Source organism: Drosophila bipectinata, chromosome 3L, assembly GCF_030179905.1.
Source record: "Drosophila bipectinata strain 14024-0381.07 chromosome 3L, DbipHiC1v2, whole genome shotgun sequence".
Lineage (NCBI taxonomy): Eukaryota > Metazoa > Arthropoda > Insecta > Diptera > Drosophilidae > Drosophila > Drosophila bipectinata.
The window spans coordinates 14,242,208-14,267,572 of NC_091738.1; the positions used below are offsets into that span (position 1 = coordinate 14,242,208).

Genomic DNA, 25,365 nt, shown 5'->3' on the forward strand with positions numbered 1-25,365 from the left:
CCAAGATTCGACACTCAGCGGTGAACAGAAAGCAAATCCTGATGGGGATACTACTTGGGGATACTCTTTCTTGTTTTTTCGAATATGGAAAGCTGTCAGTTTATTATTAAAAAAAAATTTAAAAGTAAAAAAGGCTAATTTACAGACTTTAAGTTTTATGCCAGCCTATATAAGGAATTTTTTTATATTTCGCCAAAGCGTAAGACCATACAACCTTCGCCTCTTTTGGCTAAGCTCCTGTGATTGTTTTTATTTACTTGAACCATTTCTTTTAACATATTTGGCTGCCTGCAGCATATGGCCGCAATTTTTCCAATTGTACTCACGCAGTTTTCACGGAAAACCGGATAATCGGAAAGCCACCCCCTTAGAAAACGACAATGAAGATCTCCGACTGTTTCGGGTGGATTTTCATGTGCCAATTGTTTTTATTCGATTTTATGGTGCGCCATAAACGAATTTTTAACTTTGGTTGTCCTTGAGGTTTGGCGGCCATTTTATTGGGCATATTGGACAAGGAGGGGCTGGAGATGGAGTCCGCAGGGGTGGATGTGTGGCAACATTTATGACGCCCTTGGCAGCACATGTTCCGGCGAATATTAGTTTATCACTCGCCGTTTATGGATTTCTAAGAGGTGTTGGGGTAATTAGGCAGCCGAATAACTTTTCGGAGATTCATCCAGAGTTTAATAATAATATCTCAGCCACGATTTTTGCCACAGAACTTTCATGGAAGAAACAAACCACCTCCCTACGTTTATACCCACAATGGGGGAAGGGGAAAAGCAAAGGGAATATTGCGCCTTTAAGGTTTTCGTTTAAGTGAAATGTCAGCAGCAGAAATTGAATCGAAAATTGTAAAATTGGTTTTGTATAAACATTTTTGCCAAATGAAATGAAAACGCTTTTCTTACAACTTTGTGCCGTGCCGCTTGCCTCCTGCCTGCCATGAAATTTCATTCTTTTGATTCCAGTTCCAAAGCTTATTTATACTCTTTCTGAGGGTCTTATAGGTTTCTAAAAGTATAACTCAAGAAAAATTTGTTTTAAGAATTTGATTTCTGGAGAACTATTCACGAATTATTTAATGTATTCCGCTTAAAAATCGGACTCGTATTGGCAATGATATAGCCACCGATGCGGGCCTTATTGGCTCTCCCAACGTTCTTCAAAAATTTTAAGGGGTCCCTTCGGAAAATTTGACAAAAAATCTCAAAAATTATTTATTTTTAGATTTTGATGCAGATTGATGGAGAATCGATCTAGAAATCGTTAAATGTATGCCGCTCAAGAATCGGATAAAAATTGGCCAAGATATGGCCATCGATGGGGGCCATTTTGGCCTATCATGCATTTTTCAGAATTTTATAGGGGACCCTCCGGAAAATTTGACAAAAAATCTCAAAATTTATTTGTTTCTGGATTTTGATGCAGATTGGTAGAGAATCGATCTACAAATCGTTTAAGGTAGGCCGCTTAAGAATCGGATGAAAATTGGCCAAGATATAGCCATCGCTGGGGGCCATTTTGGCCCTTCATCCATTTTTCCACATTTTGAAGGGGACCCTCCAGAAAATTTGACAAAAAATCTCAAAATTTATTTGTTTCTGGATTTTGATGCAGATTGGTAGAGAATCGATCTACAAATCGTTCAAGGTAGGCCGCTTAAGAATCGGATGAAAATTGGCCAAGATATAGCCATCGCTGGGGGCCATTTTGGCCCTTCATCCATTTTTCCACATTTTGAAGGGGACCCTCCAGAAAATTTGACAAAAAATCTCAAAATTTATTTGTTTCTGGATTTTGATGCAGATTGGTAGAGAATCGATCTACAAATCGTTTAAGGTAGGCCGCTTAAGAATCGGATGAAAATTGGCCAAGATATAGCCATCGCTGGGGGCCATTTTGGCCCTTCATCCATTTTTCCACATTTTAAAGGGGACTTTCCGTAAATTTTACAAAAAATCTCAAAATTTATTTGTTTCTGGATTTTGATGCAGATTGGTAGAGAATCGATCTACAAATCGTTTAAGGTAGGCCGCTTAAGAATCGGATGAAAATTGGCCAAGATATAGCCATCGCTGGGGGCCATTTTGGCCCTTCATCCATTTTTCCACATTTTGAAGGGGACCCTCCAGAAAATTTGACAAAAAATCTCAAAATTTATTTGTTTCTGGATTTTGATGCAGATTGGTAGAGAATCGATCTATAAATCGTTCAAGGTAGGCCGCTTAAGAATCGGATGAAAATTGGCCAAGATATAGCCATCGCTGGGGGCCATTTTGGCCCTTCATCCATTTTTCCACATTTTGAAGGGGACCCTCCAGAAAATTTGACAAAAAATCTCAAAATTTATTTGTTTCTAGATTTTGATGCAGATTGGTAGAGAATCGATCTACAAATCGTTCAAGGTACGCCGCTCAAGAATCGGATGAAAATTGGCCAAGATATGGCCATCGATGGGGGCCATTTTGGCCTTTCATGCATTTTTCAGAATTTTTTAGGGGACCCTTCGGAAAATTTGACAAAAAATCTCAAAAATTATTTATTTCTAGATTTTGATGCAGATTGATGGGGAATCGATCTAGAAATCGTTTAAGGTACGCCGCTCAAGAATCGGATGAAAATTGGCCAAGATATGGCCATCGATGGGGGCCATTTTGGCGTTTCATGCATTTTTATAGAATTTGATAGGGGACCCTCCGGAAAATTTGACAAAAAATCTCAAAATTTATTTGTGTGTGGATTTTGACGCAGATTGATAGAGAATCGATCTAGAAATCGTTTAAGGTACGCCGCTCAAGAATCGGATGAAAATTGGCTAAGATATGGCCATCGATGGCGGCCATTTTGGACTGTCATGCATTTTTCAGAATTTTTTAGGGGACCCTTCGGAAAATTTGACAAAAAATCTCAAAAATTATTTATTTCTAGATTTTGATGCAGATTGATGGGGAATCGATCTAGAAATCGTTTAAGGTACGCCGCTCAAGAATCGGATGAAAATTGGCCAAGATATGGCCATCGATGGGGGCCATTTTGGCGTTTCATGCATTTTTATAGAATTTGATAGGGGACCCTCCGGAAAATTTGACAAAAAATCTCAAAATTTATTTGTGTGTGGATTTTGACGCAGATTGATAGAGAATCGATCTAGAAATCGTTTAAGGTACGCCGCTCAAGAATCGGATGAAAATTGGCCAAGATATGGCCATCGATGGGGGCCATTTTGGCGTTTCATGCATTTTTATAGAATTTGATAGGGGACCCTCCGGAAAATTTGACAAAAAATCTCAAAATTTATTTGTGCGTGGATTTTGACGCATATTGATAGAGAATCGATCTAGAAATCGTTTAAGGTACGCCGCTCAAGAATCGGATGAAAATTGGCTAAGATATGGCCATCGATGGCGGCCATTTTGGACTGTCATGCATTTTTGAAAATTTTATAGGGGACCCTTCGGAAAATTTGACAAAAAATCTCAAAAATTATTTTTTATGTGGATTTTGATGCAGATTGATGGAGAATCGATCTAGAAATCGTTTAATGTATGCCGCTCAAGAATCGGATAAAAATTGGCTAAGATATGGCCATCGATGGCGGCCATTTTGGACTGTCATGCATTTTTCGAATTTTTGAAGGAACAATTCAAAAAATTAGATAAAAAATCTAAAAAAAAATCGTTTGCAGGATTTAATGTAGATTATGGAGATAATGGAGAATCTATTCCCTAATCGAAATTATACGACGTTTTAGAATACATATAAATATGTTTATGGCCCATTTATCTAGGAATTTTTAAGAGGCATCCAAAGAAGATTGGGAAAAACATTAAACGACTCAGTTTTTGACTCATATTAATAATATTAAATACATAGATCTTCAAAATGCAGTATCCTCTTTAGGAACGGATTTAAAATGGCAAAGGTATAATTTTATAGAAAAAGATAGAAACAGATTTTTTATAGATAGAAACAGTTATGGGTCATTAAGGTGTAGCCCGTATTTTTTAAGGTCCATGATTTTAATAATTGGGAAAATATTAATCGTAAATTTTATTTAGGGGTCTGCAATCAGAATAATAGAGAATTGGTCAAAAAACGTTTGAGGTATTCCGCATAAGGATTGGATGCGAATAGAAATGATATAAACTGGGAAAAAATCTTAAATTAACATAATTTTTTGACACGCGTGTTGATTCATAATAATAGAGATTCCATCTAGAAGCAATTGAAAAGGGAATCCAAACTGCGGATTTCTCCGACGGCATTCCTTCTGACTTGTTCTTTATTTGTGTTTGCCTCTTCTGACTCTAGGCAACATTGAAAAAAAATCATATTTCTTGTGCCTGTTTTTTATTTCGAAAACAAAAGGTCGGTCTAAACTAGTCCACCGCCCCCTTTCTCAGGAGTCCTTCATGGGATCTTGTGTATAATTTATCGCTCATACGACCCGTATGCGTGTGTTGTTAGAGGAATTGTGGGAACGTCAAAAGTGCGTCAATCAACGAAAGCTTGAAGGGGTACGAGACTGTGCCTCTGTTTTATTTCCGAGTGCATTTTTACAGAGCTATTCTTTTTTCCTTGATTTATAAGAGTTAGGAATTGTTGTGGAGGAGCGAGAGAAGAAGAATCTGTTGTTAACACGGAGATTTATGTTCTGAACTTGGATTTATGGGGTCGGTAGTCTACAGAAGTTTAGAAGGACAGTACCCGGCAAATGAAAAGGCAGCTCGGCTTAATCTCCTTCATTTGCTTAAACCATATAATTTCGTTTGTCCTCAGCCTAGACATTATTTAACAAATACATACAATATAATTAGTGGCTATAGCTTAACGAGACTTACAGCTAAAAATAACTAGAAATGAGCGCTCGCATTTTTCACATTGTAAACATGACTAGTGAATTATTTGTAGCATTTTATGTACGACTATCTACAAGATACTAACTAGCAAACCCGTTTGGCGATTGGCGATGGTAGGCGGCTAGATGATATCGCAATGGAAGTGGAAATGATTGATTCGATGTGGACGTTGAATAATGACAAGTGACAAGAGCCACCATTTTGGCCAGAACGATACTAGAGTTAGCTTCAGACTCACACAATCAGGCACACATTCACGCCTTAAGGACTACCTATGGATTACGACTACGACTATGCATCCTGGCTTATGGCCATGCTTGTGTCGATGATCGGTTGGGCGTCCTCCCGGCCCGTCTCCCCCAGGCAGGTGGCCACGGGTCCGTGCCTCAGAAGGGAGTAGCTGTCACGGTGGTGCAGCAGCCGGTGTTGCTGGTGGCAAATGAAGCTGCTGCCGCGACGCAAGGACCGCCGGCCCATCTCAAGGATCTCCAGTGTTGGGTCCTGGGCGAACACGAAGCTCTGATAGGCCCGGACGAAGCTGAAGATTATGGCAAAGGCTCCACCGGCAATCATCAAGTAAGATCCAATGGGCACCGCGTGCGGAGCTATAACAGTTCCCAGGTATATCCAGCGCTTGATGGCGGGCGTCAGCTCGGAAATACCCTAAAAGATCCAGCGATTAGGCGTTAACCATTTTTTGTCTTTTCCATTACTCACCTCCTCCAGCCACATGACCGGAAAGACAAAGTCTCGAAAGTCACGCACGGGATATATGTCCTTGGCATGCGTCACCCTTAGATTCAATTGTATCCGCACCTTGCCTTCCAAAGGTACTCCAAGTTTCTACCACGGATGCAGATTAATAGTTTAAATAGTTTATGTCTTTTATCTTTATATCTATCCTCCAACTTACCGGTTGTATTTTGAAGTAGGTTTCGTGCTTCTTCCGGTCTGGGGTGAGACCCTCAACGGAGTCCAGAAGATCGGGATGGGATTCAAAGAAGTGTGGATTCGATATGAAGACGGGCGCCCCGTACTGACAGGGACTGATGTTTTGGAGGCCCTGGATCGCCTCGTACTCGCTTGTGTCGTAGCACCGATTCTCGGGATTGTGAGCGGCGTCGCCGTAGGAGTTGTTTGGCAGCCTGAACAGGTCCGCGGAGATTCCGTCCTTCTCCGTACGCTCAACATACTTGAGAGGAATGATGCGGCAGAGGTCCTTGTCGTAGATGTGGACCATATCGGACTTTGTGAGGTCTCGCGGCGGGAAGAAGGACCCTTCCGACCCGGCGATACTAGTGCACGGCTCTTCGTTCCAGTGCGGCAGGTGGCTCATGCCGTTAAGGGAGTCGATGTAACCAAACTGGTCCATGCTTTGCATGCCCGTCTTGATGGAGGAGACCTCCATGAGGGTGCCGTTGCGTCCGAGGAGAAGGCCCATCCGTTCCATGGGCCTCATATGCTTCGGGTAGAACCTGTGTGCCAGACTCACCAGGGCGTCGTCATAGCCAAAGGCCAGCTGCTCGGCTGTTACGTTTATGAAGGGTTTAAACTTGGCGGCCGACACCACCACGGATATGGTCTTGGACAGAAGGTAGCCCAGCTTGGGACTCAGGCTGGTGAGGGTCTGGAAAAGGGTGGAGGTCATATTACTACCGGAAAATATAGGAGAAAGTCTTGGTGACAACCCACCAGCAGGGGAATGTTGGGCGTGACTATGGGCGTGTCCTTATCAATACTCAGTTCAGGAACAAATTGCAGTATCTTCTTATGCTGATATGACACGGTGTAGTTATTCTCGTCGAACTTCACGTTTACCTTCTGCATGTCTTCTCTGTGAAAAGGGAAATGAAACAAGAAAAATTACATTCACATTCACGGTGGCACTCGTAATATTCATTATCATCCATCGGCACGTGTCTGGGCCTTCGGCTCGCGGTCCAAAGTCAGGGCAACCCATCGAATGTCAAGTTCAGTCTTCGGCCGGAGAGTCGGGGAAGCCTCATACCAAAAAATGACATGGAATGAGCATAAAAAGTGGCAGCGGATGACAGACACTTTGGGCCTCGATTTCTTGCTGTGTCTTGTGCCATTACATCTTCACATTACTTCAGTAATCACTGCCGATTAATCACATTTGAGCTGAAATCTCTCGGGTTATCGTTCAAGAAAGTATTGTCTCAATTATGCAATAGGCGGAACTCGCTTGCCCCGAGCTTAATTGGCCAACTAATTGCCTATTCCAGCCAACTGCAGTTGACTTGTGTGTTCTGGGGTGTTAACAATCGGTGGGCAGTTTCTAGTATCTGATCTTGATAAGCCATCTTTGGCTAATTGATTAATCAAAACATATTCCAATTGCCAATATGAAGGCCTCTATGAGCAATTATCATCAGAGCTTAAAAGCAAAGTACTCCAAACTAGTTTGCGAATTAAAAACACCCACGAAATCATAGTACATCTGGCAGCTACTAATTAATTTCTCTCTCTAGAAATAAATCAAGTCGCAGCCCACAATTAACCCTTCTAGTAGTTCAATCAGCGGGATCTTAGCCAATTCTGTTTCGCTTTTAGCCACTTGCGATTCTAATTACTGTTATTAAGCCATCGGCCCCCCAACAAACCATGACGAAGTCAGCATGAAAATTTATCTATGCACTCAATTATGCATGTGGGCTTTGGGCGGCACGTCCGAAAAGGCGTAACGAAAGCTGCAATTGGCGCGATTTATGGCTTACCTGTAGACGAAGGGACCGACTTCTTGCAGCTTCGGCTTCTCGCCGCTGAGGAAGCCATCCGGGTTGGTCACGTTGTAGATGTAGAGCTTGGTCAGCCGGATAACGCCGGGCCTCTGCCAATAATGATAGCTCAGCGTATCATTCCACAGCCTTAAGTTCTGTGAGTACATTTCCAGGATATAATCCATAATTCTATTAATGCTCAATTACAGGTCTTACCTTGAGTATAAAATAATCCAGCCAGGGTATGGATGATAAAAGTATGCCTAGGATTAAGGTAATTATACCAATAATTATCACAGCTAGTCTATCTGAAAAAATAAGAATCAGATTTCCAATTTAGAGTCTTGAGACAAGTTTTAAAAATAAAATCCACTAAGTACACACATTGAACGATAACCTGCCGACTCATCTTCCTTTTTATGATCAGTTTTTTACGCAATCTCGATTGGCAAATAAATAAAAATGTATTTAAATTTCATCAGAATTTCAAGGGACCAGTTAACGGATGTCACACTCAATTACAACGGTCAACACTATGGGGTTTTCGGATGACATTGTGGGCAGTCACTCGATCTCGATCGCGGTCTTGGCCGACTTATCTCATCCAGACGGACATGTGTGCGACAGCTGCCAAAATTTACGATCCTCTGTTATCACTAATTGAAACTTAATCTCTGCTCGTCCGGCAATGCAACGTTAATTGGCCTATGCACTTAGCCCGGACGGCTAGGTGGGCGTGGCCAGATGCATGTCGCTTGACGGATCCGCTGATGATTATGATGATGGGCGTACAATGCCAACGGGTTTCGGCCTAAATGGCTATCGAATCTATATCTGCGAGTATCTGAGTATCTTAGTAATTTTGTATCTCAGTATCTGTGGTGGCGTCCAAGCGCCCCAGACCAGAGCAGTCAACGAACCGATCGTCACGCCAATCAAGAAAAACTGTTTTTCGGCTCTCGGTTTCGGCAAAAAATACACTCTGCAGGCTAAAAAGTGCAAGGTGAAGCGTTTTTTTTTTTTGGAAGAAACATGAATTTCAATTTTATTTATTATTTATTAATTTATAAAATGCAATACGGCGCTGCTTCGATTATTTTTTGCAGGTCAGTAAGTCAAAACAGCGCCGTCAGCACGGAACGATAAGGTTTAAAAAACGAAGGAAGGAAGTGTTTGTGCACAGCTACAAAATAATATATAATATCAGAACTAAAATCAGAATTTATATAAAAAATTTATTTTAAAGAAATTTGTTCAATATAAAGATGTGTGGGTATAGTAAGAGTTATGCAAACTTAATGTTAAATCTTTTATACCCTTTCCCAAAACCTACAATACCTATAAAGTCGGGGGACAGACGTCCACATTGTGAGTGCCATAAATCAGCATGAAATTCATTAAACTCGTATTGAAATTGGGCGCGATAATTGCTGTCAAAATATAGTCGGATTACTTGTGTATATTATTTTTTTTGCAGGCAAAGTTCGGGCGGCTTCTTTATCGTGTTCCACTGACCCTGAAGAAGCTCGAGTCGTAAACTCCAGCCAGAGAAAGTTACGCAAAAAGGAGAGTGACCGACCGAAGTAAAAACCCCCAAAAAAACAACATCAGATGTCATAAAATAAAAGCACATAACATTTTTTGGGCGGCTATACGATCGCTGAAGGTCAAGGGAGGCCGGCGGTCTCTGAACGGAAGGCTTTATGCGGCCGTTCGGTTATCTGGCAAGTGGCGGATAATGTTGCAGCAATCGAACAGCGATTGCAACCTGTAAAGGGAGGGGAGTGTACGGGCTGGGCATTGCGATATGGTCACTAAACATTTGGCACACAATTGATACGTCAGCGGGACTGGCTGACTGACTGACTGACTGTTGACAATTATGCTGATCTCTGGGCTCTAGGTTGTCATGTAAGCGAATGTTGTTGCTTCTTCATGTTGTGTTGTTTCTGTGTTTTGTGCGTCTCTGTTATTTCGTTTACCTGTTCATACAGCAGGTAAAGTGTTGAGTTACAACTGGACAGAGGTGGCCTAAAAAGGGGGCCTAAAAAGTATGTGCCTCTGGCTTCTATAGGCCTTTTCTCTGCTTTTTGAAGAGCAATACTTAGTAAGCCTCTGCCTTAATCGCACTGCGCATGGTGTCACAAGCTCGTTTCTTTTAAGAATTACAGCTGAGCACGCGATATTCGTATTTTGACAAAAAAAAAAAAATAGGCAGAGAAACACATAGTTCTGCCACCTTGTAAATGAAGTAAAAGACTTTGAAATGGCTTAAATGAAATACTTAAGCTATCCGGCTGGGAGGTCTGCCTTCTCAAAACAAAACATAAAAACATAGACGAAATAGAATAAGCGCAAATTTCCCAATTGCCTGTTAAAATTAACGCTCACAATTACCGGCCGTAAGGCTGCAGCTGCTTTGCAGCTCTTGGCCAACTTCGCTGCCAACAAAGCACCATTTCAAATTCAATTTCTATAGACAATGCCGGAGCTGAACAATCGCGACTGCTGCCGGAGATTTCGTTTAAGAACGTGCCGGGACAGCTTGCGAGCACTATGACAATAATAATAACAATTCCAAGACCTGATCCGACTGCCCCTCCTTCTGCACGCTGGGGTATTTTATAGCCATGTAAACACTTTTGTTTAAGCAAATAATTGCGATTCTGGGGGATGCCGATACACTTCCTCATACGCGCAACAATTTGCATCACATGGCCGATCCCGACCCTTCGATCGATCTGTGCTGGGATCTGGAGTCGAGGAATGGGCTCCCTCGGATGCCCAATTAGCCGAAACAAAGGGCAATGGGCATGTCCCACGAACAAACAAATTGAAACCTGTTTTTTGGCCACTGGGACGTGCCTTCGCGGCAATTTTGCATTTAAGTTATCGCGTCTCGGCCCTTAATTAAAGCATTTACAACTGATTTTCGCTCTGGATAAGAAGCGGAAAAAGTACACGAGAAGAGGCTGCCGAAGGTTAGGAACTGGAACTGGAAAGTACGCCTCCAGATGAAAGGAGACCCATTGGGGAGAAACCCACAACAATGGAAATTTTGCTGGGACATCTGAGATTTCAGTCTCAATGGGGTGATATTGAATCAGCTCGCCATCGGAGTTCAGCTCGGTTCTACCAGGTCTTTACATATTCAAAAACTAATGAAAATGACTTCCATTTGCCAAATTCTGTGTCAACATCTTAAAAATTCCAACGCACAGCAACCGAAAAGCTAAAGCACGATCTTGGCAAGGCCTTAATGCCAGCATCTGGTTATATAATCGCAAAACACACATATACTGTTAGTGTGTGTACTCTGAAGACCCGGTATTTCTAAAGAGCCCGATGCAGTTGGGGACTTCTTCTTCTCGAGCCACTTGAGCTGCATTGCCGCCAAGTGAAACCACCAGCAAGCAACCACCGCGCCTTTTCTGTTTGGGCTGAGCACACACGAATGTCCAAACCATGCCCCCTCTGCTCCCCTCCCAGAAGAGCAAAGATATAGAATCGGACAAAGCCTGCATGTGTTAATTTATGCTCGAGCTCACTCGATCCGGCATCCACGGCGGCTACTTGATTTCGCAGCCATGTCCGCGGCCACTCGAAGCTGCAGTGATAGACCCTCGAATACACTCAGGAAACGAGTGAGTTACTAACTAGCATTTTGGCTAGACACGGTGCACTGGGAAAAATGGGTTGTTAGAGCTTTAATGTGTAATTGATAACTAAAATGATATTTAAAATATCTGAAAACTATTTCACAGTAATCCCAGGGTTTTCTCTTTGGCAGTGGAATAGCCTCTTAAGACCTCTTTTAACTGAGAGTCTTAAGGCCTTGTCTATTGATTTGGCAACATTTTCATATTTGCTGTGAATGAGCTTGTGGTGGTGCGACTTAGTACGGCAGTTAGTAGCGACTAGTGTTGCTGCTGGCCAGAGTATCAATTGTGGGTTGTTATTTGGCTTGTCGCTTGAAGTATTCGTGAGCACTGCATTTGAATTTCTCGGGCGCAGTGGGACCAATTTGAATTTAAAATCGTGGCAGAACCAGCCAGATCGGACAAACGACTTCCTCAATAAACATAGAAGCAATACTGACCAGATGCTGGGCAGTAGACTGGCTCAATTAAATGCCATTCAACCAGCGTTAAATCTGTCAAGTGGTAATCCTTATCCGATCATCACGTCTCAGAAGTACCCGCAGTTAACAGCCATAATTGGCAGCATCGTCATAGGCTGGAAGTCCAATAGCAAGGCACTTGGCCAACATGGCCACAAAGCCAAGTGCAAAACGCTTAAAGTACAATTCTGCCATAAAAGCTTTAGAACGCAATCGAAATCAAGTGAAACTGAAACCTGAAAATACTAAAATCGAAGTAGAGATAGAAATAGAAAAGCAAAATATAAACAAACGGAGCCTGGGCGCACACAGTCTAAGCCAAGTTCAGATAGTCTCCGTCTCTGTCTGGCCAGTGTTCTTGGCCATGGCTACTTAGCTGCTACTTGTTGGCTGTTTGCACACTCGGCTGCCTTCGACAGCGGGCTTAGTTAGCTGCGACTTAGTGTGGCCCGGCTGGCCCGGCACACTCCGCGTATACGCAATGTCGGCCATTGCAAAAAGAACACGCTACAGTCTCTCTCCGACTTCTGTGTCTGTGTGTTTCCTTGATTTACATCTGAGCTTACTATTAGTTTTTGTTTTCGTTTTCAAACTTTTAGTTTTCAAGTCTGCCCCCTCAGCTTGATTGCCTTTAAATTGTTTTCAAGTCGTTTTCGCTGTTAGCCAGTAGCTGGTTGGTTTTTCCTTTCGGCCGAGACTCGTTTTCAGTTTTCAATTTTTCGGCTGCAGTTCTTGGATGACTAGTTTCGTATTAAATACGAAAAATACAGAAATGCTTGCGGTATTTCTGAGCTATCTATCAATCGGCTGGGAGTCGGGTAACTGCAACTGGTTAGGTGGTTGCTTTTGGCCAACCTAACAAGCTTTAAGACCGATTTGGCGCTTGATATTGACTTTTAGTTGGCTAATTGAGCATTTAATAACATTTTTCAGTAATTCAATTTTCTTGCCAATTGTCAAAGGTGACAGATTTGAGGAGATCTGAGGAGTTGCCATCGAAATCATATCCTTTTACAGAAAGAATAGATTATAATATTTTAAAAGAAAAAAAAAATAATGTATAAACATTTTGGAAAATTCCATTCCGAGTACTTTTCTAGTGAATACTAAAGTAAAATGACTGGAGTGTTCTTCCATATAATTAAGTGGACTGTACTTACGGTTGCTTATCCTAACTCCATTAGATATCAGCATGGAGAGCGGGGTTCCCCTGTGCGACACATGCGGTCGTGACCTCCGACCCGTGGCATTTGGTCCCTGTGATGTCTGGGATTGCTGTGGTTGCGGCTGCTGTAGAGGCTGATGTGGATGTTGCTGCTGCTGCTGCTGTTGTTGTTGCCGACTACCACGCCCACAAATGGCCCAGTCGAGAAGGTGATCTCTGGCAGTGCGTCCGTACCGCAGGTAATGTTTTTCCAAGCCCATAATTCAAGTCTGTCGGGGGGATAAGTGAAAACAAACTCGTTGGGGTGGATTACTTCAACTTCAACATATTTATTTATAGATGGCAATTATAAGTAATTAGTTTGCAGTGTCGGTCAAGTACTTCCTGGGGTCAGTGTCTCAAAGTTCCGGCTGCGAAGATGTTCTTTGGCCAGCCAAATAATGTGAGTCTTAGCCTTGGCACACTCCTTTGGAGATTTGCGAGCGGCACTACTGAGAAACCGCAATGAATCGTGCCATAAATTTATTTCCAACACAATAATAATACATGTTTTTATTAGCTCGTTGGCTGATAAATGCTCTGAGATGTAAATACATTTGTCACTCGCCGCTACGTGAGTTCAGGGGAACCCTGCATTGTAAAAATAAGCGTATATGCTAATTATCCCGCTACCACCGACACAGTTTCATATTCTAACTAATTAAAAATGCAGATAAAATGGAAATCATTGGAGGGTCCAGAAAACGTGAAGAGCCCACTGGTCTTTAGTTAATTCGAAGCGCAATGAAATCTCAGGTTGATGCACGTGACCGGCAAGCAGGAGATAATGCAGTCAAGATTACCCGGGAAAAGAAATTCCACGGCGAGAAAAACAAATGACTTAGGCAGCGAACTTTGCATGTTTGGACTGATGCTTGGCGTGGACTTTCGTTCACATCTATTTTTTGTCGCCGCCAAGTGTGAGGTCATAACTCTTAAGCATTTAGCCAGTGGTCAGGCCGAAAAACTTTGACTGAGCCGAATCTCAAGTGCGGGCAAATTATATTTAATTGACTTCTGACATAACTGAAATGTTAGTTAAACTTTTTTGTTTCAGCGCCGCTGTCACAATTGAGCGATTTTGGATTATGAAAAGAATTGTGTAAAGCATAGGGGAAGCAGCTGAAACTGAAAAAGACCAACATATTTAAACACAATTAATTACATTTATATTTTGTACTTTGTTCCAGACTCTTCTCTGGTTTTTTGCTTGCCTTAAAAGTCTTTTTATCTTTTTTAATTGCTGCCGAGATCCGAGCTCTAGAGCCTTAAATTGTGGCAAATATTTGGATGTGCGCTTAATGAGCATAAAATAATTAAGGCCGCATTTAATTTGCCAACGTTTGTGCTTCATGCCAAAAAAAAAAAAACAGAGTCGCAAAAAACCTTCAAGGGTATACGGAAAGGGAAAAGGACATCGAAACAGGAATAATGCCACAAGGTTCTGGATAACGACTTCATTCGAACTTCCCCAAAGTCGGAAGTTCCCCGAAGCAATTAGTTATCATTTCGGGGCACTCCCCCGTCAATTAACCCCTTGTGGCACACTCTCTTTCACACAATTCACGCCTCATCAGCGCCGCAACGGCCAGATCCAATCCATTAAGAAGAAAAAAAGCTGTGAACATCGGAGAGGAGAAAAAGATAAAAGTGAAACAAGTTTTTTACAATTTTGTGCTTATTGGCCCCGGCCTGGTCACCTGGCTGGCTGGATAGCTGGCTGGCTGGCTTCTTTGGCCCATTATGCAACCCAAATGAGATACCGCCGAGTCGGGAGAGACTGGACAGGATTGGATTGCATTGGGCTGGATTGGTATGGTTAGAAAATCATTAAAAAATAGCACAAGCATTTGCGTAAAGAAATTTCAAAATGCCAAATGCGAAATTTGATTGACCTAAATTCGCTTTTATAACGCTGCGCAGCTACCTTTCCAGTGTATATGGCAACTGGATGTGTGTTGCAACTGCCACATGCCACTTGCCCCATGTCCAGCTAAGCCAGCGAAGCTTTCTAACAGCCGACGACGATACCCAACCCGATTCCAGGCACTGCGAGAAATTGATACACATTGAGATCATTGATTCGTTCGCTTCGAAATGCTAATAATGGCAAGTCTTTAATCTAATTTGTCTAGGTGTAGCTGCAGCTCTGCAGTCTAGTCTCCCAGATTCACTTTCGATTGCCACACTGGCACACCACCGACTTGGAAACAGAAGTAGGTTGCTTGGCCACTGAAGTTGGCCGCGTTCGTTGGCATTTGCCGAAATCAGCTCTCCCGCTTGCACCTGCTGGGAGCTGGAAGCTGGGACTTGGAGACTGGGATCTGTTGTTCATGTTGCTCGCGTGCAATTCAATGGGATTTACAGGGGCTACAGTCATAAATGTACAGGGAGGATATCGATCCCCGAGAAACCGACACTTAACTATGACTCTATGAACTTTAACGGAGACACAAAGTAGGTAAAGATTAGCTCCAAAGACAAAGTTGACTTTAGTAAAATATTAATTAATTTTTCAATTGCGTCAGTAAACAAAAAATTTGAATATATGTGTGGCCTAAGCACTGCTGCTTTAAATTTATTCATAGAACTTTTTTATGGAGCAACTCGGCAGGTTTTAGTTATACTTTTGACCTATGATTTTTAGAAGTTATTTTAAGTGACTTGAACGGGGGACCCCTTTCCTTAAAATCCAATACATGTCACCCCATGTAATGCATAGTGTTTATTTGTTTGTCTTTTTGTTGCCAAATATTTCTCCTAACCAGCTCGTCAAGTGCATCTCGAGTTCGATGTTGCACCTTGCAAACAGTAGCTGCAACAACAGTGCCTTCTCCATCGCGTTTCCCCTGGAGACCGCACATGTTTGTTTTGGTTTCTTCGCTGCTTCAATAATTTCTCACACACAGCCTCGGCTCCAGCTCCAGCTTCAGTTTCAGGTTGCAGTTGGAAGTTGGCAGGCTGGCAGTTTTTGACGTCGGTGGCCGTTAAAAGTGGTCTTTTTGTTCAGTAGTGCGAAGGTCACGCGCCACTTTTCTCTTTCCCGCATTTATAATGCAACAGGCTCTCCCCCGTCCCCAACCAAAGACTCTTCAGCTGCCGCTGGCATATCCAGTTTTTTGTGCTGCGCTCTGTTTTATGCACTTTTAATAAATTTTTGCTTAATTTTTGGCAGCCAACGCTTTATAATTTTATAGTGGTTATTATTTTACCTTTTCTGCCTCGCATTACATATATAAAATATCAATTTTTGGGAATCATCGACTGCGGGCTGCAGCGCTTCCTCGTCCCCAGCCTCCTTAGCCTGATTACAGGGTGCCGGAGGGAAGTGGCACTTGAATGGCTTCATAAGCCATGGCCAAGTGCCTGGCCCAAAGACTAAAGGCCTACAAAGGGCTGGAAATATGAGGAAAAGGGCCTGAGCATGGGCCTGGCATTCCATAATTGGCATCGTTGGGAACGCGTTGATTGGCAAATTGTATGCAATTATTGAAACTGTTGGTCGGGCTTTTTATGCCTTTTTGTTTGGCTGATTGTGAGGAATATTCGGTTTCATATCCGAAAAGTTCGTTCATCTCTCCAGCTGTTGACATTGAGATAAACGTAAAAATCTTTGCGGAAGTTTCCGATCGAACCAGAAGCGGTCTCTCATTTAGCTCTAATTGCAGCTTACACATGGGGCATGGCTGTGGCTTTGCCCCCCAGACGGCATAACGGATGGTTGGATAAAGACTTTATATTTTTAAGTTGGTTTTCCAGTTTTTTTTGCTGTTACTTCTAATGGGGGACTTTAAGGGGGGACTTTATTAAATTATTGTAATTTACAAACATAAACTAAGAAAGTTATTTAATATTACTTTTTTTTATCAAAATCAAGTTCAAAATTATTTTATTTTCATGCTTGACGGCGCCACACTTTCCTCGGAGAGGCGTGGCGGGAGGAATATCTTATGCCACCGTTTTGTTCAGCTCAATTAAAGTGCGACGCATCGAGGGCGAAAGCGATAGGTATATTCCATAGCTCGCCTGGCCAGGCCAAGCGCAACAGCTCATTCTACGGGTACAAATGGCTCACAACGGTAGCAGCCATGTAAACAATTTAAATGGCATTAAGTAATCCAGTATTAACATTCAACTTCATGCTATTATTGTTGTTGTTTCAGAAATGCAAAATGTTGTAATTGGATGCCGAAAAGCAAGAAGCTCCATATCAAAACAAAAGACTTAGGAAACGAACTTGACTCACGTCAAGGGTAAGCGAAGGATTTTAAGACGAAGAATTTAAGAAGTTTTTAAGAATATATATTTAGAGTTGTTTTGTTATTTTTATGTCTAAGCTTTTAAGTAGTTCCTTTATATTTTTTTTGTAATAATTAGCCTTTTAATCCCCAAATTAGGTAAAATATCCGCTTCAGCATTAGTCCCGCTTTCAAACCAAGCTGAGAGCGGGCAGAGCACTAAGTAAATTGTTTGCGAGGCTCGTCGCTGACGATATTACTATCGTCTCTCGGGTTAGTCGGAGACTTGGCCAAAACCGTGGCCAATCACTGAAGCGTGGCCAGCCGCTCCATCAACAACAAAATTATTGGCAAACATTTTCCAATACTCGGCAGCGCCAACTGCAGCTGCTGTGTCGAGTGTTTTGTAATTTATACGTACTTACTCTCTATATACTATTTTTGGGAACATTTTATGGGCTGTTTTTGGAGTTTTTTTTTCTGCCGAAACCGAAACCATTCGCGAAATGCTCCAATTACGCCCGAGAATTTCCAACTGGCCGGTGAGTCAAGTTAAAGCCAAGTTAAAATGGAAAAAAACATTTTTGCTCACGCACCTTATTCCATCCAAGTCATGAATCAATTTGGCGACTTTTGAAAAGGGTCTGATCTGGTTGTCAGAGAAATTAGGCCGGCAAGGTCGTCTTTGTATCGTTGTATGGTTGTAGCCGGCGACTTCAATCCTGACCTAAGTTACTGAATTAAAAATAAAACTTGTTGTGCGGCCAGCCTGCGGCTGAATTCGGCGATTGATGGATTTCTCGCACTTTGAGCCGGCAAATGGCAATTTGCCAATTTCTCTCGCTTATCAGAGCCACCAATCTGCTGAGCCTGGTCCGCTCATTATGTAAACGTATCTGCCAGATACAGATACATTCGCGGCTGCGCACATTGTATGTTCGGGTTATTAGCAAGTGTGCTTGGCCTGCCGCGGGCCTCTCGTCCAAATGATTCACACAAAAATACACACATCAAAAACTCGTGTCAATATTTCAATTTAACGGTTTGGGAAACAACACTAAAGTACCCCAACAACAAAACGATCACTTTGTTGCCTTTTGTGTGACGTCTATGGCTCTTAACAGTTTTTTTTTTCGCCCCTTAAAGCTTGCGGTTAATTTAAGACAACTTCTGTGTCCGTGCCTATTTGCTGGCCAATTGGTGGGCGGATAGATAGGTGGATGGATGGCCGACAGGGATGAGTGGCTGACTGGCTGGCTGGCTAAGTGGCGAATTAGGAAATTTTGGTTGGGCCGTTGTCTGCGGTTCGGTTGAAAGTGAAACTGATTGGGATTTAGCCAAAAAGGTGGCATGATTAAATAGTCCTAAGTCGCAAAACCTGGATACCAAGGTATTTAACAATTCCATGAACTGTTTTTATGGAGCTCTCAGCTTTGAAATAAGTTCTTTCGGGGAAAGCCCGCTTTATATCTGGGAGTCATAAAACTGTGCTAAATATATATGTTAAAGTCAGAGTTCCCAATAACCAATTGCGATATTTCGCAGATAAACTAGATACGAAGCAGGTTCCAATAGAGGCAAATACAGCGACCTAAGGGCACACCGTTTCGGGCAACCTTAACATTGACCCAAAGTTTGTGGGTCCAAGTGGGTCAAACTTAATCAGGGGTGGGGAAAACACATGATTTCGGTAGTTTGGTACGTGTCTGCGGTTGCATATTTACGAAATCCCCCGCCGCCAGAAATGAGCCAAAAAAAAAAGCAGATCGAAAGACCCCAAATATGCACTCGGCCGAGAGTCGGACTCAGACTCCGCACTCGGCGAGAAATGACCGGTCATAACCACATTGCCGTTATTTTGCATAACTTGCAAAATGTTTACACTTAATTGCAGACTGCAAAAATGAGCCAGAGAAAAACCAAAACTGTTTATAAATTAAAGCAAACAAGCGAAGGCGAAACGCGAAGAGCTCGCTGGAAAACACATTGGGCAAGGGCCTTCGGATTAGTTTCGATTTGTCTATAAATGGATTCCGGACAGCTTATTGATATACTGACTGTTGTTACATATTCCTCCGCCAGTTGATAAGACCCGGGGCTGTTGAACAACCACAATCAGCTTAATTGATTTGCTCTTTTTGACGGCGAAATAATTGAGATTTTTGACAGCTCTTTAAATGTTTTTGTAATCAAATGAAAATGCGCACATTGAACTGTATTTCGATTGCAAAGGTCGGGGGTCGGGCCTTGCCTATTTTTGCATTTAAATTGAGGAATTTGATAATTTTAATTGCAACTTGAAATCGCTTTTAATCAAACAATTTGATTCTTAACTCAAATTTTGTTGAGCCCAAAATGGTTAGATCACATTAGATCTGCAAATATGTAGCTGCTTAATAGGGGTTAATGTTATGTATAACTTAATAAAATAAAGTTTTAATTAAGCCACGAAACCTTTAACCGAAGCTCATTTATTTTAAATCAAAACTTGACACGGCAAAAATAATTAATCGAACCACACTCGATATTTATTAATTTCCTGCCCGGAATATTGCACATACGCCCCATTAGCTCAGGCGCGAGAAAACCATAACTCATACGCCCCATTGACACTTACGTTTTGAAAATTCTTAGTGGCGCTCGGCTAATCCAAAGTTTTCAATCTGGGTTATTTGGGAAGTGGCGGGGGTGTCGTTTGTTTTTGGGTCAGAACTCAATTTTTAGCATATTCACAACCGAAAACTAATTGAATTGTTGCCAATGAGGTTTGATTGCGGCGACTGTTTGGTATCAAGAACTCATTATATCAGTTTTTTGGGTATTGTCCTTGTGCACAGACACTCGTCGGCGGAGGAATTCTTGGGATTTTCTGAGTGGCAACTGGGATCGCGCACGCTCCGGAGCATGTGTCGCTTTAAAGTTGACGCGTCGGAATGAAAAACTCGCATGAATGGACCGTCGTCTGGGCAAGACGTTTTTGTTTAAAACCCCCAAGACTTCGCCGTCGACTGCGGCAGTGGCGTTGGCAGCGACGCTGACAGCGAGAGCGGGCAGGCAGCGATCGTACGCCGACTAAGTACGAGTATATCTCTCCACTTAAGCCGAACTTTATTTTGTATCTGTATCTGTATCTCTGCCTGCAACCATATCTGTATCTGTATCTGAGTCTTCTGGGTGTGCAAATACCTGACTGTGTTTGTGTGCTGCAATCCTCGGTGTTGTTTAGACTTAAAGGTATCAGAAATTTGGCAATTGGCCAAAACGCAGGTGCTGCTCTTGCTAAGTCGTGGTGAGTTTCGGCCCAGAGCAGAAGCCAAGACTTTTCCTTCGATCGTTGGCTGGGGGATTTTTTGTCTTTGTGCTGAGTCACCCGAGGTTTGGGTTACCTTCTTTACTTTTTATTTGCTTCGCTTCTTACTTTGTTTTCTCGACCCGCTTTTTATCGCCTTTGGTGGTTCTAGTTAAGTGAACTTGACGTTTACGTAGTTTTTATTGCTTCCTTAGTATTTCCGACTTTTGGGGTTTTTCTGAGGGATATCCGAGGCGACGTTGTGGAAGGAACGGTAAGAGGCTCCCATTCCTCTGACTGTGATATCTCTGAATCCGTGAATCCGAAGCCCTACCAAGGCTAATTGTGAATGCATCTTAGTGCTTATCAATTGCTAGCAATAAACCCAAATTATACACCTTGAAGGCAAACTTGTGAAAATTATGAAAATCTCATTCGAGCAACGGTTAACCAAGGTGGAAAATTTTCCAAACAGCGCAATTGTTTTATGGATCACCCCGATGGGGGCTTGACTGCCCCCGTTGGCTATTACTAGCACTATTACTTGAACTAATTCCAAATGTTATGATCGCATTTCACGCATTGACGTAGTAATAATACCTTTCGTTGTTGACGTTCTATCAGTCTGTTTATTGAGAACGGGATCTGATCTCTTTAATTAGTAACGTGTATGTAGATGCAGGTTAGTTTTATAGCCAAGAACTTGATCGTAAATTTAATTGAGTTGATTTATTTAAAGCTATAAGCTGAAGGACGTCAATAACTGAATAGATACTTAACTGGGATCATAGCGTTCTTGGGTACATTTTCTTGGAATTTTTACACTCCAAAAAAACAATACCCCTGGTATCTTTTAATTATTTAACATAAGTTCCTAAAGGAATAAGGAACCTATTTTATTAATAGAACACCATGGCGTGTTGCCCTATATTTAAAGGAGGACTGAGAGGTATATGAATTAACCAAACTTTTCTCTCAGGTATCAATAAAACAATAAGATAAACATTTTCTTATATAAGGGAACCTATTGACTCTACTTTTATGATTCTACCAGTTTGCCTATATAAATAGCCAATCGAATATGCAACGAATATCCAGTAATTAACATGAAAATCCAGTAAGCTGCAGTGATCTGGGAACTACATGTGCGTTGAGGTAGCTCCAAGCTCCAACCTCTGCCCGGCCGATGATGATGATTGATGACAGCGCCTTGCTTACTTTAGATTTCAGCACATTAAGTAGCATGACCGATACCGGAAGCTCGTCTTTGTGGCACATGCCGCCCCAAAGGAAGCTCTTCCGAACAATAGCCGGATAGCCGTATTGTTTTCTCCCGGTTCAATGTAAGCTGGGTCAAAATCCGAGACCACTTGAAGATCTCCTCGAGTGGCGGGCAAACTCCCGCTCGGAAATAACTGCGATGCACCGTATTTACCAACTGGCACAGTTGCGAGTACCCGCTCGGGCCAAGGATGCCCTGAAGACCTCTATCTAATAGGTCTGGGCTGGCGCTGGGCTTCACGGGCCCAGCGAAGGTTGCAGTTGACAAGAACGGCTTAATTGCAGTTGTGAAACCGAAATCCGAGACTTAAGCGGGCAAAATGTTTGCGTTTTACATTCGACAATGATAACCTGAGACGGCGACACATGTTGTCGGACCACTTGTGCTCGTTTGTTTTCGACAAACAAAATTTTAATTTATATTGTTTATAATTATAATTGCCAGCATTTGCGGAAAAGGCCACAAGGGACATTAAAAATATCCAAACTGCCACCGCGCAGTCGCTCCACTTGAATGGTGGAAGAGGAGGAATTTACCCTACTGGTTGGTTGGCTCCATTTTTTACCAAGCCCGACTCATCGCAAGTTCAAGTTTGCCACAAAATTGAGTGGCAGTCGGAGTCGCAGTTTAAATGGGTGATTAGTTAGCGGCACGTTCGATTTAAGTGCCAGATAGTGATCTTAACTGCATGCTGGCTTTCGGTACTAGGCACTAGGTACTGATGGTGAGACCAAAATGGTCAAGTGCCGAATAGCCGAGATAAAAACAAGTATAATTTGCTTAAAATTATTAATTGTTGTTCAGTAAACGGCAGCTTGGTTTCTAGTATATTACGTATTTCTAGACAATCAAAATGTTTTGGTTAAAGTTCTGTTTCTGGGCCAAGAAAAGCAAAAGCTATTGCATACATACGTACATGTACTGGATTATAAAAATGATTAGCACCCAGTTGTTAATATTCCGGACCTAGTAGAATGTCATAGGAATAGTCTGACATGGAAACCCCCATCTGGCCAAGCCCAAATATTCGCTTTTCTTGCCAATTTCCACAAACCATTGAAGATACTGTTTATCAAGCACTCGTCACTAATTCTTGGTTAAACAGGGGATAGCTAATACAAACCTCTGAACCTGGAATACTGTTTTCAATTGATATTGTTGTGTTTTTCTTTCCATTTTTACGAGTGTGACACGGACCCCAGAAAGGGTGTGACCAGAACCAGACACCATCCTTCACATTGAGAGTTGATTCACCTGAACGAAAACGAAAACAGGTCTCGAGTGTCGGGGTCTGACACGGAGAGGTTACTACCCATATGTATAGTCGCAGATCGAGAAGATCAAACGGCATCTCATTGCCAGGCGAATCGGAAATCAGACAGCACGGGCCAGACCCATGAAAAATATGACCTAGCCGAAAACAATGTACCCGTGATAGTTGCGAGCTGCGAGATTATTGCCAAAATATGACATGAAGTGCAGAAATTTTTACATATCCATTAATTCAATTGCTCGCAGCCAGACGTTAAACTGGCTTACAAAACGGCCCATAATTCACAGACGGCTGGCCTAGAAGAAGGCCTGACGTTGTCGCTGTCCAGTCACAGGCCCAAGCATGCGTTGGCCAACTTGGTGCTTGTTTCTTGTACCTTCAACTGCCACTTGAAGGACAGGTCGGGCCAGGCACTAGGGTTCTGCGCAATCGCGACCAATACTTATGGCCCGCTTATGGCAGACAAATGAAAACTTTTGGCTGTCGAAAGCGTCGGAATGGAAATAATTACCCGCAGACATTATGATTTTATTCCCTTGGGGGGTTTTCTTTAGAGTTTACAAGATGGGGTGTTAATTTTCATATCATCTAAAAGGGTAATTTATGGAATTTGTTTAAATAAGTTAATTGCGAAAGGCAACATCTCTGTTAGCCACATAATGAGTCGATGTTAACGCTTTTAAAAAGTGCCTGCATACTTTTAGGCTCAACCCTTCAAAAACTAAAATTACATATTTTAGGCTTTATTCATGAATAAGTTATTGTATTACATTAAGTCCTATATAGGTCACATTACTTTGATTATAAATTAATGGTTTTAGAATTGTGTAATTTTTAATTGTGGAAATCTTTGAAACCCCTTATCCGCCCCAACATCGACTTGGGCGTAGCCGTCAGATACGGCAGTGCTCCCCGTGATTAGCCTCGCCTTGATTCGCCCTCTAATTATTTATTAAACTAGTAATTAACGATGCACTGAGAGCATTAGCCTGAAGTGCAATCCGTATAATAATATAAGTGCCGTTGAAGTGCTTTATTTTTATAGTTTTTTGCGGAAAACCCCTAGATGGGGAGAAAACTCTAAACTCTTCACAAATGATCTGCCAAACAAAACATTCCATTCAATGAAACTAGGTTTCGAAAGGGGGTTATAATACCGTGCTTTATGACGACAGGCATTGAAACGATTGCAGTGTGCGGGGCGACAGACCCAAACATTAAGCTACACCTTCAGGTCAAGGGGCTTGACCCCAGTTAACTCGTCCGTTTCTGGCTGGCTTCGGTTTAACAAATTGCGCTGAAGCTCGTTTTATTTATTGCTGCACTTTTTGCCTGTTCACTCAATCCGTCATTCACTTTGATCGATATATGCATTCCACTCACCCTTGGAGGTCCTTGTGTCCGACAACGATAATGATAATTAACTCTCTCATTGCCGAGTGGCTTAATTGTGTTGTAAGCGGTGTTTAATTATTATGCAATAGTTTTTTTTTTAATTTTAACTTCGAGTCACTGGACTCTATTAATTCTGCGTTCATGTTTCTGGACATATATTAAACATATTGTATATTCAGAAGTAGTTTTTCTCTGACGTACCCGGACAAAGACACAGAGTCAACTGCGGGAGGTGGCCCTTGGATTCCAATTTCAGATTTCTTTTTCGCAAGCACAGGAGCGGATTTCGGTTAGTTTTTTATAATACACACCAAATATGTTCCTCCAAATATTGACTGCCTAAACTTCAGTCCCCTCCTGCTTTGTGAAGCACTTTTAATAAGTCTTAATTGAACTGAGCGGTTGACCTGTTGGCATTCCAGAGTGGCACACACATAGTATTCGTAGCATACCAGAAATGCCCAGACATTAATTCCCCATTTATGCATACGCCTTGATAGAATACATTTTATTGCTGATCCAAGCATAGCCTTCCAACTGTAAGCTAATATTTAATGTAAATATTTATTTGGTGGTTTTTTGGAATGGAATTTTACAACTTTTGGATGCAGATCGAAGCCCATTGGATCTCTGATTAACACATGATGTACCTTTTTTGAATCGGTTGCGAAATAACTAAAACATTCTATATATGGCTATATGTCTATTTTCAGGATTTGTCTCATTTTGATGCAGAATGGTGGGTAATCAATCTAGAAATCGTTTAAGGTACTCCGCTTGAGAATCGGATGAGATTTGGTGAAGATACAACCAACACTGTGGGCCATAAAGGGAAAGACCCCATTTTTAAGGGATCCCTCACGAAAAATGGACATAAAATCTAAAAATTTTTTTTGTCTCATGATTTTGATGCAGAATGGTAAAGAATCGATCGAGAAATCGTTTAAGGTACTCCGCT

The 25,365-nt window shown here is 42.0% G+C and overlaps 1 protein-coding gene across 5 annotated transcripts; it reads right to left on the reverse strand.

Moving 5' to 3' along the window:
- Nucleotides 1-4,738: 4,738 nt before the first annotated feature.
- dsb (debris buster) lies at nt 4,739-24,930 on the reverse strand. 5 transcript variants are annotated; one of them, XM_070280242.1, is made up of 8 exons: nt 24,609-24,930; nt 12,887-13,160; nt 7,823-7,914; nt 7,604-7,761; nt 6,558-6,699; nt 5,779-6,492; nt 5,583-5,708; nt 4,739-5,528 (listed from the first exon to the last, which is right to left on the reverse strand). In XM_070280242.1, the coding sequence occupies exons 2-8, from the start codon at nt 13,149-13,151 to the stop codon at nt 5,157-5,159; spliced, it is 1,869 nt and encodes a 622-aa protein (XP_070136343.1). In that variant the 5' UTR covers nt 13,152-13,160; nt 24,609-24,930; the 3' UTR covers nt 4,739-5,156. The 5 variants fall into 5 exon arrangements, with proteins under 5 accessions (XP_070136343.1, XP_070136344.1, XP_017110022.2 ...); XM_070280243.1 differs by lacking the exon at nt 24,609-24,930 and adding an exon at nt 24,396-24,559; XM_017254533.2 differs by lacking the exon at nt 24,609-24,930 and adding an exon at nt 19,786-20,101.
- Between the last annotated feature and the right edge of the window lie 435 nt (nt 24,931-25,365).